This window comes from Mesocricetus auratus, unplaced genomic scaffold (assembly GCF_017639785.1).
Source record: "Mesocricetus auratus isolate SY011 unplaced genomic scaffold, BCM_Maur_2.0 Super-Scaffold_4256, whole genome shotgun sequence".
Classification (NCBI taxonomy): Eukaryota; Metazoa; Chordata; class Mammalia; order Rodentia; family Cricetidae; genus Mesocricetus; species Mesocricetus auratus.
In genome coordinates this window covers 49,879,696-49,894,852 of record NW_024429182.1, presented here as the reverse complement: position 1 = coordinate 49,894,852, position 15,157 = coordinate 49,879,696, and the positions used below count along the sequence as shown (strand labels likewise).

General features: G+C 46.5%; 1 protein-coding gene across 2 annotated transcripts in view; it reads left to right on the top strand.

Moving 5' to 3' along the window:
• Ahnak (AHNAK nucleoprotein) overlaps positions 1-15,157 on the top strand; it is an 88,671-nt gene that overhangs the window by 43,645 nt on the left and 29,869 nt on the right. For both annotated transcript variants that reach the window (XM_040747968.1, XM_040747963.1), the window contains exon 5: positions 3,973-4,072. In XM_040747968.1, coding sequence (XP_040603902.1) covers positions 3,973-4,072 — 100 coding nt within the window. The remainder of the gene's footprint in view (positions 1-3,972; positions 4,073-15,157) is intronic.

Genomic DNA, 15,157 nt, shown 5'->3' with positions numbered 1-15,157 from the left:
ACTGTGAAGTGTGTGATTTGAGAGCCTCAGAACAGGCTGCTCTAGCCAGAAATATCTCCTCTACCGGCTTGTCAAGAATGTCTGTGATTTCACCATCATGGAGTCATTTATCTTTTGTTTCCATGCCGTCCTTTTGCCATCCCTCTCTGAGGGCAGTTGGTCTGGGATACATGGTGCCCCTAATCTTCTCCCTTTAAATAATACGGGTTCAGTTAAACCGTGTTCAATCTTTTGGGTAGGCCACAAACTCAGCTCCACCTTTTCATATCAGGCCCCTGTGCAGTCCGTTTTGCCTACCCCAGCCCCTGCTCTGTTTGTTTAGGTAGGAAGCAAAGTTTGAAGCTATATGGCCTAGTTTGGGACAGAATGGCTGGAAGCTACCTGTAGGCTTTGCTACATCGGTTTTCAGCACCGTGAGGACTTGGGTGGGCGTTGGTCTGAGACTGTGTGACTTATGAAGGGAGATGCTTGCCTAAAGTGGACACAGTCGGCAGCTGCATGGACTACTCTCTCTGTGACTCGTTCCTCTCATATCTCCTCTCTCCTCTCTCTTGGCCAGCCTCACTCTAGGTGGTTTCACGCAGGCAGGGCATTCTCATAAGGTATTCCTAAACCACACCATAGCTGGGCCACCCATTCTCAGTCCCTCCTGAAGGCTGGGGAGTGACAAAAGAGTAGTGGAGTTGAAGATTCCTTAGCTTGTACAACTGCTTGGAGCAGACCTGGAGACCATTTAATGAGAGGCCAGCCAGATGCTACACATCTGCACTAAAGCCTTAAGCCCCTCCCATGTCTACCTCTTTCATTGGCCACCAGGAGATGCCCAGGGCCCACTCTTGTGTTATCTTGACTTGCATGCTTCATCTCCTCAGGTAGCTCTTATAGACGTCTCCTTCACCCCAAGGTATGATTCCATAAACTCCACATTGTTTTTCTTTTTGAGACAAGATCTTATGAGCTGAAGTTTGTTTTAAACTTCTGGTCTTCCTGCCCCCACCTCCTGACTGGCTGGAAACTCCATGCAATTTTTCCCCTTTTTTCTGTGTGTGTGTGTGTGTGTGTGTGTGTGTGTGTGTGTGTGTGTGTGTGTGATGTAAATTGCATGAATGCATGTTTTTGTATGTGTATATGGGTGTGTATGCATGTGTGTGGTGTGTGTAGGCCTGATTGTTTTTTATTGCCCTTCAATCTTATTAAGTCAGGGTCTCTCAAGCAAGCCCAGAGTTTGATGACATGGTTAGTTTTGTTAGCCAGCTTGCTTGGAGTTTCCCTGTTGGTGCTTTCTGAGACTGGAATCATAGACAGGCTGTCATGCCTATTTAGCATTTAAGTTAGTTCTAGGGATCTGAACTCAGGTCCTCGTTCTTGCACAGCAAGAGTTCTAACCACCGAGCCAACTCTCTATCTCTTCATACATTAAAAAAATTATTTTATGTGTGTGCATGTGCCTGAGTTTTTGTCTGTGCACCTATGCATGCAAGAGTCTGGTGAGGTCAAGAGGCTGTTGAACCCTTGACCTGGAATTTCATGACTGCATAGCATGTCTCTGGAATCGAAAGGAATTAGTGTGTGAATGAAAACTATGTGGCCTTGTTTGGCACATGGTCAGTGCCGATGTGTTTGCTCTTATTTCATTGTTGTTGCTGAAAGAGAAAAAGCATTCCTCTCATCTGTGGCTATTTGGACTTACTCTGAGATGCATTTAATACTGAAAACCGAACAAACTGAAAGAAAAGAAACAGTTATCAAATACTTACTCAACCAAACTCTTTCTGGGAAAGCCATAGTTGTTTTTTGAAAACGATTTCATATCTGATTAATCTACCGTGTGTGATACAAGAGAATGAGTGTGGCGAGACTAACCCATGGGCGGTTTTTAAGAGCCTTATAAGTTTCAAGCCATTTAAAAACAAGATTTATTTATTTTTATTTTCTGTGCATGCATAAGTGCCTGCATGTATGTTCCCATGGAGCCAAGGAGAAGGTGTCAGATACCTGGAACTGGAGATACGAATGGTTATGAGATGCCAGCTGTGGGCGCTAGGGACCAAGCCCTGGTCCTCTGCAAGAATGACAAGTTCTCCTAACCATCTCCAGACCATTAAGCTGTCTCTCCAGCACTGCTGCCCTAAGCTGTGAAGGAGAAATGGAAACATTTAATGGGAAGAGCATTTTAATAATTCATTCATTCATCCTTTTGGCATTCATCCAGGTCACAAATGTTTCCACAATGTCTAGGACCCTGTCTTAGGCTCTGGGATGCAGAGACAAGCAGCCTGTTGCTCTAGGCCAGAGAAAAAGTATCGTGAAGAATTTGCTCGTTTTTTATGGTCAGGAAAAGTTTAAGTGACTTCACCAACTGGGACAGGGAAGAAATCCCACCTGTAAGAAGGAATTGTGAGTCAGATAATTCACAAATTTGAAATTGAAGGGCCTCGATTCATTCCATCCATTAACCTCTAAGATAGTTTTCTTCTGAGGGAGAGCAATTTATTTTCTCTTTTGATTTCTTTTCTTTATTATTTTAAAGTTTTGTGTTTAAAAGGTTTTAAGATGTGTTTATTTAATCTTATGTGTTCAAGTGTTTTCGTGAATGTAGACATGTGCACTATGCGCATGGGCGGAGCCCAAGGAAGCCAGAGAATGGTTGGATCCTCTGTGACCTCTGTGGAGCACACGCCAGTGCTGCAAACAGAGCGGAGAGCCTCAGAGAAAGCAGTGTTCTTACCACTGAGCCGTCTCCAAACCCCTCTCTTTTTTGAGACATGCTTTTCTGGACTGGAGAGATGGCTCAGCAGTTAAGAGGCGTACAGCCCAGCTGGCCTCAAACTGGATATGTAGCCAAAGGTGTCTTTGAACTCCTGATCCTCCTACTGAGATGACCGGTGTGCCCGGCTGTGCCCAGCAAGAGAAATTTCATAGGATGTAGAACGGTGGAGATGCCTTGGGGTTTATAAGTACTTGCTCTCCAATCATGAGGACCAGAGTTCTAATCTCAGCACTCATGTAAGAAGCCTGTAATCCCAGAACTGATCTTTTTTTCCTAATTAGGAAAAACAAAAACAACCAAAGGGTAACAGAATAATCCAAACCACAATTCATGTGGCTTCCAGAAAGGCTGAGAAAATGAACAGCCCAGCCCAGGTTCGGGAAGAGCTCCTACCTCCAAAGTAGAAGGCAGAGAGTGATAGAAAAGGATGCCCAACACCCCCGCCAGGCCTGCCATCCCTAACTGTATGCATATACTTACACAGACCAGACACAAATAAATAAATGAATCTCTAAGATAATTTCCTAGAATGACAGGGAAAGAGTAGCCTATTGAAGCTATTGCTGGCAACTAAGTTTTCCATGAGTTGATTTCCATGTTGCTGTCAGATGGACTCTGGCTATGGCCAGGAACTCCCAAGGCATTGTGGGCTCTCCTTTGTGATGGGATGCCTCTGTCCAGGATGGAGATGACCCCTAGATTGGAGATAGATCTCATAAACCTTCAGGAACTCTTGTAGAGTACAGCCTATTGGTTGTATGTCCTGTCCCATGACAGCTAGCTCAGTGCTGGATAGAGAGAAAAGGTTCTATGGACAGTAACTGGCCAGCTTGCTGGTCCAGCAAAACTTCTTCCGTACACGTCGTTTACAGTGTTGAACTGTGTCTTTCTCTCCTTCCGTCCCTGTGAAGTCCTTGAGGACATGGACTAGATCTGGTGATTGATGAACCAGAGAAGTGCCCCCTTTGCATGAAAGTTTTGTGATTTTCACAGAAGGATGACTCTGAGCTCAGGATCCTCTGCTGTCTTCTCTGCAGCCAGTGCTTCCAGCAAGGGTACAGCTGGCCTGGGAGGTGCTGGGAGTAGTTTGGGGAAGGTGGCTTCTCTATTGTTTTTACGTACCTACAGTATATATTTGAGAAATGTTAATCTCTGGGATGGCTGCTGAGTGACTCTGTAATCATCTTTATCCTTATCATTAGAGCACAGCCCAGCCCTCAGCCCTGGAGCGCAATGACCAGAATAAACCCAAGGAAGCCATCAACAGAGCTGGGGCAGCTTCAGTCTCCACCCCAGACGCAGGTGAGAGAAGCGGTGGGCACTAAGAGCGACAACCTTCCTTATAGAAGTGGCAGTGTCTGCAGCAGTGGGGCTCGGGAAAGCACCAGCAAACGCCCTGACTCCCAGGCTGTGGATGTCCAGCCTGGACGGGGCTGGCTCAGGATGCCTGGTCCTGCTCCTGGCATTCCTGGGCCTAGAAATTCAAACCTCTCTTCTTCCTCCTCTAAAAATATTTTTATTGTTTTTAACTATGTTGTGTGTGTGGGGGTGGTGGTGGTGTATGTGTTTAAGTGCAGGTGCTGGTGGACAGAGGCATTGGATCCCGTGGAGCTGGAGTTATAGGTGATTGTGAGTGGCCCACTGAGGGTGCTGGGTACTAAACCCAGGTCCTTAGCAAGAGCAGCAAGTTCTTTTAACTGAGCCATCTCTCCAGGCCCCGTGTTCTTGTTTTTGCTATTTTTGATACAAGGTCTTACTCTGTAGTCCAAACTGTCCCCAGACTCATAATGTAACCCCAGCAGGTCTCAAACTTGAGATCCTTCTGCCTTGTGTTCCCAAGTGCTGGGTCTTCAGGAATGGATCACCATGCCTTACTCGGAGTCCCTTCCGCCTGTTACATGTTCTAGGCCCTCTCAAGACCTGGTGCAGCTGGGGCTGCGGCTGCATGGGGGAGAGCAGTTCTCAGCTGCTCCTGCTTCAAGGGAATGCGGTTGGTAGGCCCTGTCTCATGAGGGTCTCCTGTGAATAATTACAGCGGCTTTGTTTTCAAGACAATGGAGCCCAAGCAAGGTGGCCTTTAATCCCAGCACTTAGAGGCAGAGGCAAGTGGATCTCTGTGGCTCAAGGCACCCGATCTATATATGAAGTGTTGGGCCAGCTAAGGATAAATAGAGACCCTGTCTCAAAAAAAAAAAAAAAAAGAAAAAAAAGAAGGAGCTGGGATTGACATGTGAAGTAAGCTTGATTTGAATAATAATAAAAAAAGGATTTTGGGGAAAAAAAAGACCAAATTGGCCATATCTTGTACGATAGCTCCTCTTTTCCTATAAGCTCACAAATGGCAGGATTTCCCCATAGATTTGTGGATTTATCTGAAGGTTCCTTTACCACCCCATCCTGACTCTCTGGATATCACCGGGGGGGGGGCTTGCTGAATCCCAAGCCATCCTACTGTTCCAAGCTCCAAGCTTGCACCTCTGGGGTGTCCAGCATTGGGCTCCATCTCCTCCTCCCCCCCCGATTTCTGTGCTGACTTCTGGTCACCACACAGGTTGCCCACATCCTTGGTATCTCTGAGGTTTTCACTGCCAGCTGTAGTCATCTCCTGTCTTCCTGTCTTAGATACTCTTCTGTGCCAGTGTGAGCTTGAAGTGTCCGTCTAAAACACACACACGGGAGTGCACACAAACACACACAGGCGAGTGCACACACACACACACACACACACACACACACACACACACACAATCGGATCAGTTGTTCTCCAAAGTTCTTCAGTGGCTCCTCATGACTTTCAGGGTAATGTTAATGTCCTTAACACATAAGGTGGCTTGTGATCTGGTCTCTGTCCTGGTGCCCCTTATTCCCACAGCATTCCAGTCATGCTGGAGTGCTCACAGGTCCCCAAGCCATGATGCCGCGCCACACATCTGGCCTTTGTGACATCCTCCCAATACCTTGTCTTATTGTTACTTTGTTTACTGGGGCTTGAACATAGGGTCTTGTGCACATGAAATAAGCCCTCTGCTGCTGATCCTCAGCCCTCTCTCTCTCTTTTTTTTTTCTTTTGACATAGGATCTCATTAAGTTGTCTTGGCTGGCCTGGAACTTTTAATCCTTCTGCCTCAGCCTCTTTAGTAGTTAGGAATTCGGGGTTTCCCACCAATCTAGGTTCTGGTGGAGCTTTTGATGATCCCTCTCCCAATCACGGCCCACCTGAGTCTCCAAGACTGTGTTTCCCGAGGTTTATGGGCAAACTTGCACCAGCTGCCATACTGCTGGGCTTCCACTAGACTTCATGGGGTGGGGGGAGGGGCAGCAAAGAATGCCTGGTAAACAAAATGGGTAAAATAGGGCAAAAGTCACTGGCTGGCTTCCCGGCTCTCATGCTAGATCGTACTCTCTCGCTCTTGGGAGCAAGGTTGTCGTCTTGTGGTATTTGCCTTCCTAACAAAGTGCTTGTTTGTTCAATTTATTTCATCATTGATTAAGCGTCTTGGCATTTAAAGGGGACTAGGATCGGATCCCTTTCCTCAAAGGGTCCGGATACTGGCCAAGCATGAAGCAGTTTTCTCCTCCAACTGTGTGGGGCTCAGGTTCAGAGTCAGGTCCTACATCAAGTTGGAGACTGTCAGCTTTATCCTCTGGTCTGTCAGTCCCGTGTACCTTAATAAACTACAGGAAGAGGACTGCACTTACCTTCACAGGGATGTCTCTCTTTCTCTCCATCATGGATGCTTCCTTAGAAACTAACTTGCACTGCGCATGGTGGTTTATCATTAGAATCCTAGGACTGGGAAGGCAGAGGCAGGAGGATTGCTGCAGGTTCTAGGTTATCCTGGTTTATATAGCAAGTACCTATGTGCCAGCCTGGCCTTTCTATCAAGAGCCTATCTCAAAAACAACATTCAAATAAACAACAACTGAATAAAGAAAGTAGTTTCCAGGAGCTGGGCTTGCTGCTGTTCATTAGGCAAAATGCCAATGTGGGTTATAAAACAAGTTCAAAGGCAAGCCTTGGAATGAATATATATATATATAATATTATATATATATAATCAGGACTGTCTCAAACACACACACACACACACACACACACACACACACTCGGTTCCTCAAACAAATAAAGAAAATAGCTTATGTATCCCCTTTCTCTTGGACTTGGAAGCTGGATACCTGTGTAAACATGGCTTCCTTTGGATTCCAGAAATCAGCAGTATCCACCCTGCCATTCACCTCTAGATCACAAGGGGATTTTGGCATTTCTCTGAGATCTAAAAACCAGTTTGCACACAACAGAGCTTGCTGTTGGTCAGCTGTGGTCAGTCATTTGTTACAAGAGTATCAAGTAGTAGCCACTTCCAATCCTTTTCCTGGTCAGTCTGGTGGCTCCAAGGTTAACAGACATTTTGAGCAGGAGATGCTGGAGTGTGGACGCTCCAGACACAGCCACCCCAGCCCGCCCAGCCCTGTTGCTGCAGACCTGACTGTCCTGCTTCCAGGGCAACAGAGCAGGCCTGAGGCTGCCTGGGCTCCAGTCCTGTTTCAGTCGATGTAACTCTGGCACGCTCTAGTTTGTTTGCTTTTTCTTTCTGTTTATTTATTTTTAAACAGGGGTGGGGGCTTTCCTGTGTAGCTCAGGTTGGCTTGGAACTTGTGATCCTCCTGCCTCCACCTCATGAGTCCTACCACACCCAGTTCATCTTATATTTCCTGAGCCATACTCACACTGTGACCTTGGTAAAGTTTTAAAACAACAAAACCATTTTAACCTAATTGTTTTTGCTGTGAATGATTGAACCCAGGGCTTTGCAGTTGCTAGGCAAGCGCTCTACCATTGAGCTACATCCCCAGACTCTCTTTTCCTTCCTTCCCTCCCTCCCTCCTTCCTTCCCTCCCTCCCTCCCTCCCTTCCTTCCTGTAAGCGTTTTGTCGGGCTGGGTCAGGACAGGATGGAACAGGAGTGGGTCAGGTATTCTGGCACTCGGGAGTCACAGAATACTCAGTGTTACACAGCTCAGGTGGAAAGGTATCCTGGAGCTCGGGAGCCAAGGATACTGAGTGTTACACAGCTCAGGTAGAAAGGTATCCTGGAGCTCGGGAGCCAAGGACCACCACAGGTTGCAGTAAGCTTGGCAGCTTACAGCCTTGCCTCAGAGAAAGGCTTCTCCGGTGTGTCAGCTCCGCTCCGGCAGGACAGGGTCTTCCAGCTGGGGATGTTCGCCTAGTAGCAGTTTTGCTCCGCAGGAGGTTTCTCGGGCGAAGTTGCTACAGTTCAGCTCTGCTCCTGGAGAGCGGAGAGCAGGGAGCCGGGAGCAGAGTGTAACAACTCTGCTCTGCCAAGGAAGGTTTCCCGGGCAAGTGTTACAGCGCTGCTCGCTCTGCTCTGCTCTGCCCAGGGTCGCCTTTGCTCTGTCGCCGCCGCAAAAGAAGATCTTCACCCGAAGCTCATCCAAAGGTGTTTATTGGAAGACAGCTGGACCAGCCAAGCTGAACATACACAGGGTTTATATAGGGATTACTGAGGTTGGGGAAGTTTTTCCAGAGTAGGGATTGGTCCGATTTCAGTGCTGAGCTCAGATTGGCTAGAGCTCTGCTCCGGGATTGGTTACTTTTTTACACAGGATTAGGGTCAGATTTGGCTCTGGTTTCAGGGCCAAAGTGTGTTTCTTTGTCTGGTCCTTTTTAGCCTTTTGGCTCCAATTTTAGGGCCAGGGTACATTTCTTTCACTGACTCTGATTCCAGGGACAAAGTGTGTTCCTTTGGCACTGGTTTTAGGGTCAGGGTACATTTCTTTGGTTCTGGTTGCAGGGCCAAAGTGTGTTTCTTTGGCTCTGCTCAGGGTGTGTTTCTTTGACTGGTCCCTTTTCCCTACACTTCCTTCCTTCTTTCCTTTCCCTCCTACTCCTCCTCCCTCTTCTTCTCCTTCTTCTTCTTTTAAAGTCCTCTTGGAATTTAGGCTGACCTTGATCTCAATTTGTAGCTGATGATGACCTGAGACTGCTCTCAAACTTGCTGTATTGGCAAGGATGGCCTTGAGCTCCTGATCCCCTTGTCTCCACCTTCTGAATGCTGGGATTATAGCATGAATCATCACATCTGGTTTATTCATCGGTGGCATTGAATCCAGGACTCAGTGCATGCTAGGCAAGCACCTTACCAATCGAGCTATGTCCCAGCTCTCATGTCCTGTCTTTTAGATTTTTAGTTCCACCAATTTGAGCTCATTTTGTAGCCCAGACAAACTGTGAATCCTTCTGTTTTAGTCTCCCAAGTAGCTGGAATTAAAGGCTGTGACACTAGGTCTGGCTTAACCATTTTTTTTCTTTTTTAAAGATTTGTTTATTTATTTTATTTGTGTGTGAGAGAGAGAGAGAGAGAGAGAGAGAGAGTGAGAGAGAGACAAAGAGAGACAGAGAGAGTGAGAGAGAGAGACAGAGAGAGACAGAGAGAGAGAGAGAGAGAGAGAGAGAGAGAGAGAGAGAGAGAGAGAGAGAGCTCCCACATGCTGCTTCTATGTATGCTACCATCTGTACCTGGTACTCTTGGAGGCCAGAAGAGTTACAGACTGTTGTGAGCTGCCTTGTGGGTTCTGGGAATTGAACCTGGGTCTTCCAGAAGAGCAGTCAGTGCTTTTAACCGCTGAGCCATCTCTCCAGCTCCTGATGTTCACTTCAGTGGCACTAAGTGCCTTCTTGTGCTTACATGATCTTCACTGTACACTACCTCCAGAACTCTCCTCAGCTTCTACACTTTAAACTCTATAGTTGTTAAACATCAACTCCCCATTCCTTTTCCCAGCTCCTGGGAACCACCTTCCTTGGTGACTCTATGAATCTCATATAAGGGGACCCTGAAACATCTGTTCTTTGGGGTCTGGTTTGGTCAATTTCAGTCATGTCCTCAATGTTGCAGCATGTGTCAGAATGTAATTACTGTTGGATATTAATAGTAGCTTATTTCATGTATATGCCACATGTGTTTATCTGTTCATCTGTTGATGGACATTTGGGATGCTACTTACCTTTTATGAATAGTTCTTCCATGAACACTGATGAACAAATGCCTCTTCCAGCCAAAAATTACATTTCCCTCTGGGTATGATGGTGCATACCTCTAATCCCAGTACTCAGAAGGCAAAAGCAGGTTGATCTCTGTGAGTTCCAGACTATCTAGGGCTACATAGTAAATTCCTGTCTCAAAATAATTTGTTTTGAGCTGGACATTGGTGGCACATGCCTTTAATCCCAGCACTGGGGAGGCAGAGGCAGGCGGATCTATGTGAGTTCGAGGCCAGCCTGGTCTACAGAGTGAGTTCCAGGACAGCCTCCAAAACAATACAGAGAAACCCTGTCTTGAAACAAACAAACAAACAAAAAAACTCACTACATAAAAATAATCTGTTTTGAATGTGTGGAAATGTGTCAATGGAGAATGGAGACAACTTCTGGGAGTCGGCTCTCACTTTCTACCATGGGGCAGGGAGGACTGGATTCAGGCTGTGAGGCTCACAACTGGCTAAACCCTCTTGTCAGCCCCGCCTCCACTTCCCTTGGGTAAACAGCCAGTATAGAACTTACGGGTGTGGTCCCTAGCTTGTACTTTATAAATGAGCATCATAAATCAGGAGACGTTTGAGCACTTGCCCCACTCTCTCTAACTGATCTCCCTCTCTGTGTCTTAGGCCCTCTGGTCTTTTTATATTACAGCAACAAGACTGATTCTTTCAAAACATCAAATAAATCAGGGCTAGGCTACATATCTCAAAGAAAAAGAAAGAAATAAAGAGGAGAAAAGAAAAGTCATGTCGTTTAGCCCTTTTAACTCTGTAGCTCCCCATCTCGCTGCGAAGCACACAGCTGAGGTTGCACAGCAGCTGGCCCCTCCCTTCCACGCCTTGGTCCTTTGCTGCTCTTTGATCTGGCCATCAGACTCCTTGCTATGAACTATGCCTGGAATGTCCTTCTGTTTGATAAGTTCTCGAGGTAAACGTGACCCCACTAGAGAGACCTCTAACACACTTTATGTAGTCTTGCTCTCCCTCCCTGTCTGCGAGTATAACATTCATCCGTCCTTCCTCCCTCTTTCCTTCCCTCCCTCCATTCCTTCCTTACTATGTATCTTGCTATGTAACCCAACCTGGCCTTGAACTCACTTCAGTTTTCTTGCCTCAGCCTCCTGAGTGCCAGGAACACAGCCATGAGCTACTGCGTTCGTAATCTCATTTACTCAGTGTTCTCTGACACATACTAATACCTGTATTTGTTGACTTCCTTTCCCTCCACTAGAATGTAACCTTCTTGGTGTTTTTATTTTTTAATTTCCTGCTGTAGCTTTCTTGATCTCCTTTCTTAATCTATAAATAACAAGATGGAGACTTCTACCTCTGCTATTTCATTTGGTGAGCTATGCTGGGTATAAATGACCATGGATGCTGAAGCAGATGGTTCATTGCAAGTTTGAGGCCAGCCTAAACTACAGTGTGAGACACTGTTTATTAAAGGGGGATGTCAGTCCTGAGTGGTGGCACACGCCTTTGATTCTAGCACTTGGGAGGTAGAGGCAGGTGGATCTCCAGAGTAATAGGCCAGCCTGGTTTAATATTGACTTTCAGGGCGGCCAGGACTACATAGTGAGATCTTGCCTCAACAAAGGGGTGGAGGTGACGAGTGAGATGGCTCAGAGGACAAAGTTCCTTGTTGTCAAGTTTGATGACCGGAACTCAATTCCCCAGGAACTATGTGATGGAAAGAGGAAGTGGACCCCTACCAGGAGTCCTCTCACCTCCACCTCATGCTGTGATACCTTTGTACCATCCCCTGCACAAATTAATAAATGTCATCACGTTTCTAAGAGCCCATATTTTGTTACTGCCAACCCCAGAGCATTGCCTTTGAGTATTAAGAATGACCACTGGTGGGATGGGGAGGAGTGGGAGGGGGTGGAGATATGGCTTAGTGGTTAAGAGCACAGACTGCTCTTCCGGAGGATATGGGTTCAATTCCCTGCACCCACATGGCGGCTCACAGCTGTCTCTAACTCCGGTTCCAGAAGACCTTACACCCTCACACAGTATACATGCAGGCAAAACACCAATGCACATGAAATAAATAAATAATTAAAAAAAAAAGAATGACTGTCGGGTGGTGGTGACACCCTGTCTTGAAAACAAACAAACATAAAAAGAATGACCACGCCGGGAGTTGGTGGTGCACGCCTTTAATCCCAGCACTCGGGAGGCAGAGGCAGGCGGATCTCTGTGAGTTCGAGGTCAGCCTGGTCTCTGTAGTGAGTTCCAGGACAGCCTCCAAAGCCACAGGGAAACCCTGTCTTGTAAACCCCCCCCCCAAAAAAAAAAAAAGAATGACCACATTTTGCATACCCTGGTGTCTATACTCCAGGCTCTCCTCCAGTGGCCTTTTCTAAGGAGACCCATTTACTTGCTTGAGTTTTCCCCCCTTTACATTTTTCTTTTAATGTATTTGAGAAAACAGGGCTTTTGTTTCATTTTGATCATACATTTCCCTATGTCTCCTTTGAGAGTAAGTTCCATATAGAGTTTGTTTGTTGTTGAAAACTGTGCTCATGGCCCTCTGAGAACAGTACCTGTCAGTTAGTGGGCATCCAGTCATCAACATTTTCAGGGTGGAGAAATGACCCGAGTGCTTCCTCTGCTTCAGGTGCTGTGGAAAATGCTTTCATCAAAAATGAATGCAGGAGGTATTATCAGCCTTAGCTAGATAAAGGCTGAGCAAACCAAGGCCTCACATTGTTGTGCAACTTGCCCTTAAGTGTCAGAGTTGGGGCCTGAACACAGATGAATTGAGCTCACTCTTTTTATTCTTGGCTTTGTCACAAATCAGCCAGATGGGGTCTATGTAATGAATTCATCATGCTATAGATAGCTAATTGCAGCTTTCTCTCCCCCCTCTTTGGTGCTGAGGGTGGAGCTCAGGGTGCTGACGCCTGAGCTAGAGAAGAAACACTTAATGTACCCCACCCAACAACTGTTTTTATTTATTTCTTGTTTTATTTATTTTTAAATTTTTATGTGTATGAATGTTTTGCCTGCATGCACGGCTGTGCAATATGTGTGTGCCTAGCATCCTGCAGAGATCTGAAGAGGGAGTTGGATCCCCCTGAGACTGGAGTTACAGAATGTTGTGAACGCTGGAAGCTGCTTTTAAGTCCCATTTTTCTGAGCTGTGTTTCCTTGACCTGATGCTGTAGAGAACATTCCACGCAGTTCCCGTTGACAGAAGGCAGGGTTTCAGAGCCAGCTGATTCCTTAGCTATCTTTTGATTGCTAGTCCCTCTTAATTTGAAGCTGCAGTAACAGAGGCCTGATGAGGTTGAGCTACCCCTGATGCCTTGGTGGTCCTGAGCTGAGAACTGATTGATTCACGAGCTTGCAGCATTTTTTTTTTTGGCAAACCAGAAGTTCTCTCGGAGGACAATCTGAATGGTTGCTCTTGTCAACTAGTGACTCCATGACTCTGGGATTTTGGGTGTCTCCTGTAATTTGGGTGCAGATCACTTTTAGGAGGGGCAGATACTAGCTGAGGTCTCCAGCTCAGGTGGGGCTACTCTCCAGAGAGTGTTTCTAAATGTCTTTGAGATGCTCACCTGCACAGAAGGCTGAGCTTATTAGGACACAGTACATAGTCTCTTAGGGGTGAAATGCAATCAGGAGGGAGCAGGCCCATTCTGTGTATTCCACAGGTGCAGAGAAATACTTTCTGTTCATGAAGAAGCTATGGCTTAACAAAGCATTGTTTCAAAAACCTAATAATTTCCCTGAAGTCAGGGGGAGCCAGAATTAGAATCCAGACTGAGCAGCCCCAAAGTCTTTTCTTATTTATTCTGTCGTGTCGCCTTGATGAAGATTCATGAAGAAGACAAGACTGGAGCTGGACCTTGAAGAAGGTTCTAGGTTTTACATCACGGGGACAACCTGAAGAGGCAGACACAATGAGGAATGAGAAAGTGACCTAACCTGGAAAAGGGTATGTGCTGATGAGTGGTGGGGAAGATGAAGAGACAGTGAGGGCAGATCATGAAAATCTTGCCTACTGGGCGGTGAAGCACTTCTGTATTCCCAGTGCTTGAAAGACTAAAGCAGGAGGATTGCTATGGGTTCAAGGTTGGCATGGTCCACATAGTGAGCTCCAGGTCAGCCAGGGCTGTGTAGAGAGATCCTGTCTTAGAAAAAAGAACTTACTCAATGTGGTAGCTCACATCTGTAATCCAAGCACTTGAGGGGTTAAGGCAGGAGGATTGCTGTAAGTATGAGGTTAGTTTGGGCTATTTTGACTTATTTAGGGTTTATATTGTTGTGATGAAACATCACGACCAAAAACAACTCAAGGAGGAAAGGGTTTAGTTGGCTTACACTTCCATATCATTGTTCATCACTGAAGGAAATCAGGACAGGACCTGACAGGGCAGGGACCTGGAGACAGGAACTGGTGCAGAGGCCATGGAGGAATGCTGCTTACTGGCCTGCTCTCCATGGCTTGCTCTGCCTTCTTCATTGAACCTAGGACCACCAGCCCAGGCATGGCACTACTCATAATGGGCTGGGCCCTCCCCCATTGATCACTAGTTAAGAAAATGCCTTACAAGCTTGCCTATAGCCTAATCTCACCAAGGCATTTTCTCACTCCAGGTTCCCTCTCACTGGGGATGCTAGCTTGTGTCAAGTTGACATAAAAGTAGCTGGCAAAGCTATGCAGTGAGTGCCAGGTCATCCTGGACTATACTGTGAAACCCTGTCTCAAAACGAAAAACCAAACCACAATTAGCAAAATGGCTGTGGCTGAAAGCACTTGCCACATGGGCCTGGCAACCTGAGTTGGAGCCCTGAATTCACGTAAAGAAGGGAACCAACTCCGCAAAGATGTCATCTAGCCTCCACATGTAAGTAGTGACACACTCCCACTCCCACACACACTCACATCCCCCCAACTCACACCCCCACACCACACATACACACACATACACACTCATACACACACTTACACACACACACCACACACATACACACACACACTCACATCCCCACACCACACACAGGTACACATACACTCACACACACACACACACAGGTACACATACACTCACACACACACACTCATCCCCTCCCCCACTCACTCACAAGCTTTCTCTCTCAAACACAGAGAAAAAGGAAAAGCTTTAACACGTAGGCAGAGGATTTGACTTGATGAGTAAGCACAGCTTTTGGAGGGTCTTGAAAGTGAATCCCTGAAGGTTTGGGGGTGCAGTGTAGGTCAGAGTGTTGGAAATGTGGGGTGGGAAGGTAGCACCGGGGGTTTACTATAGGACGATACAGAAGGAATGAAAGGAGAAGCCCACATCACCTTTCT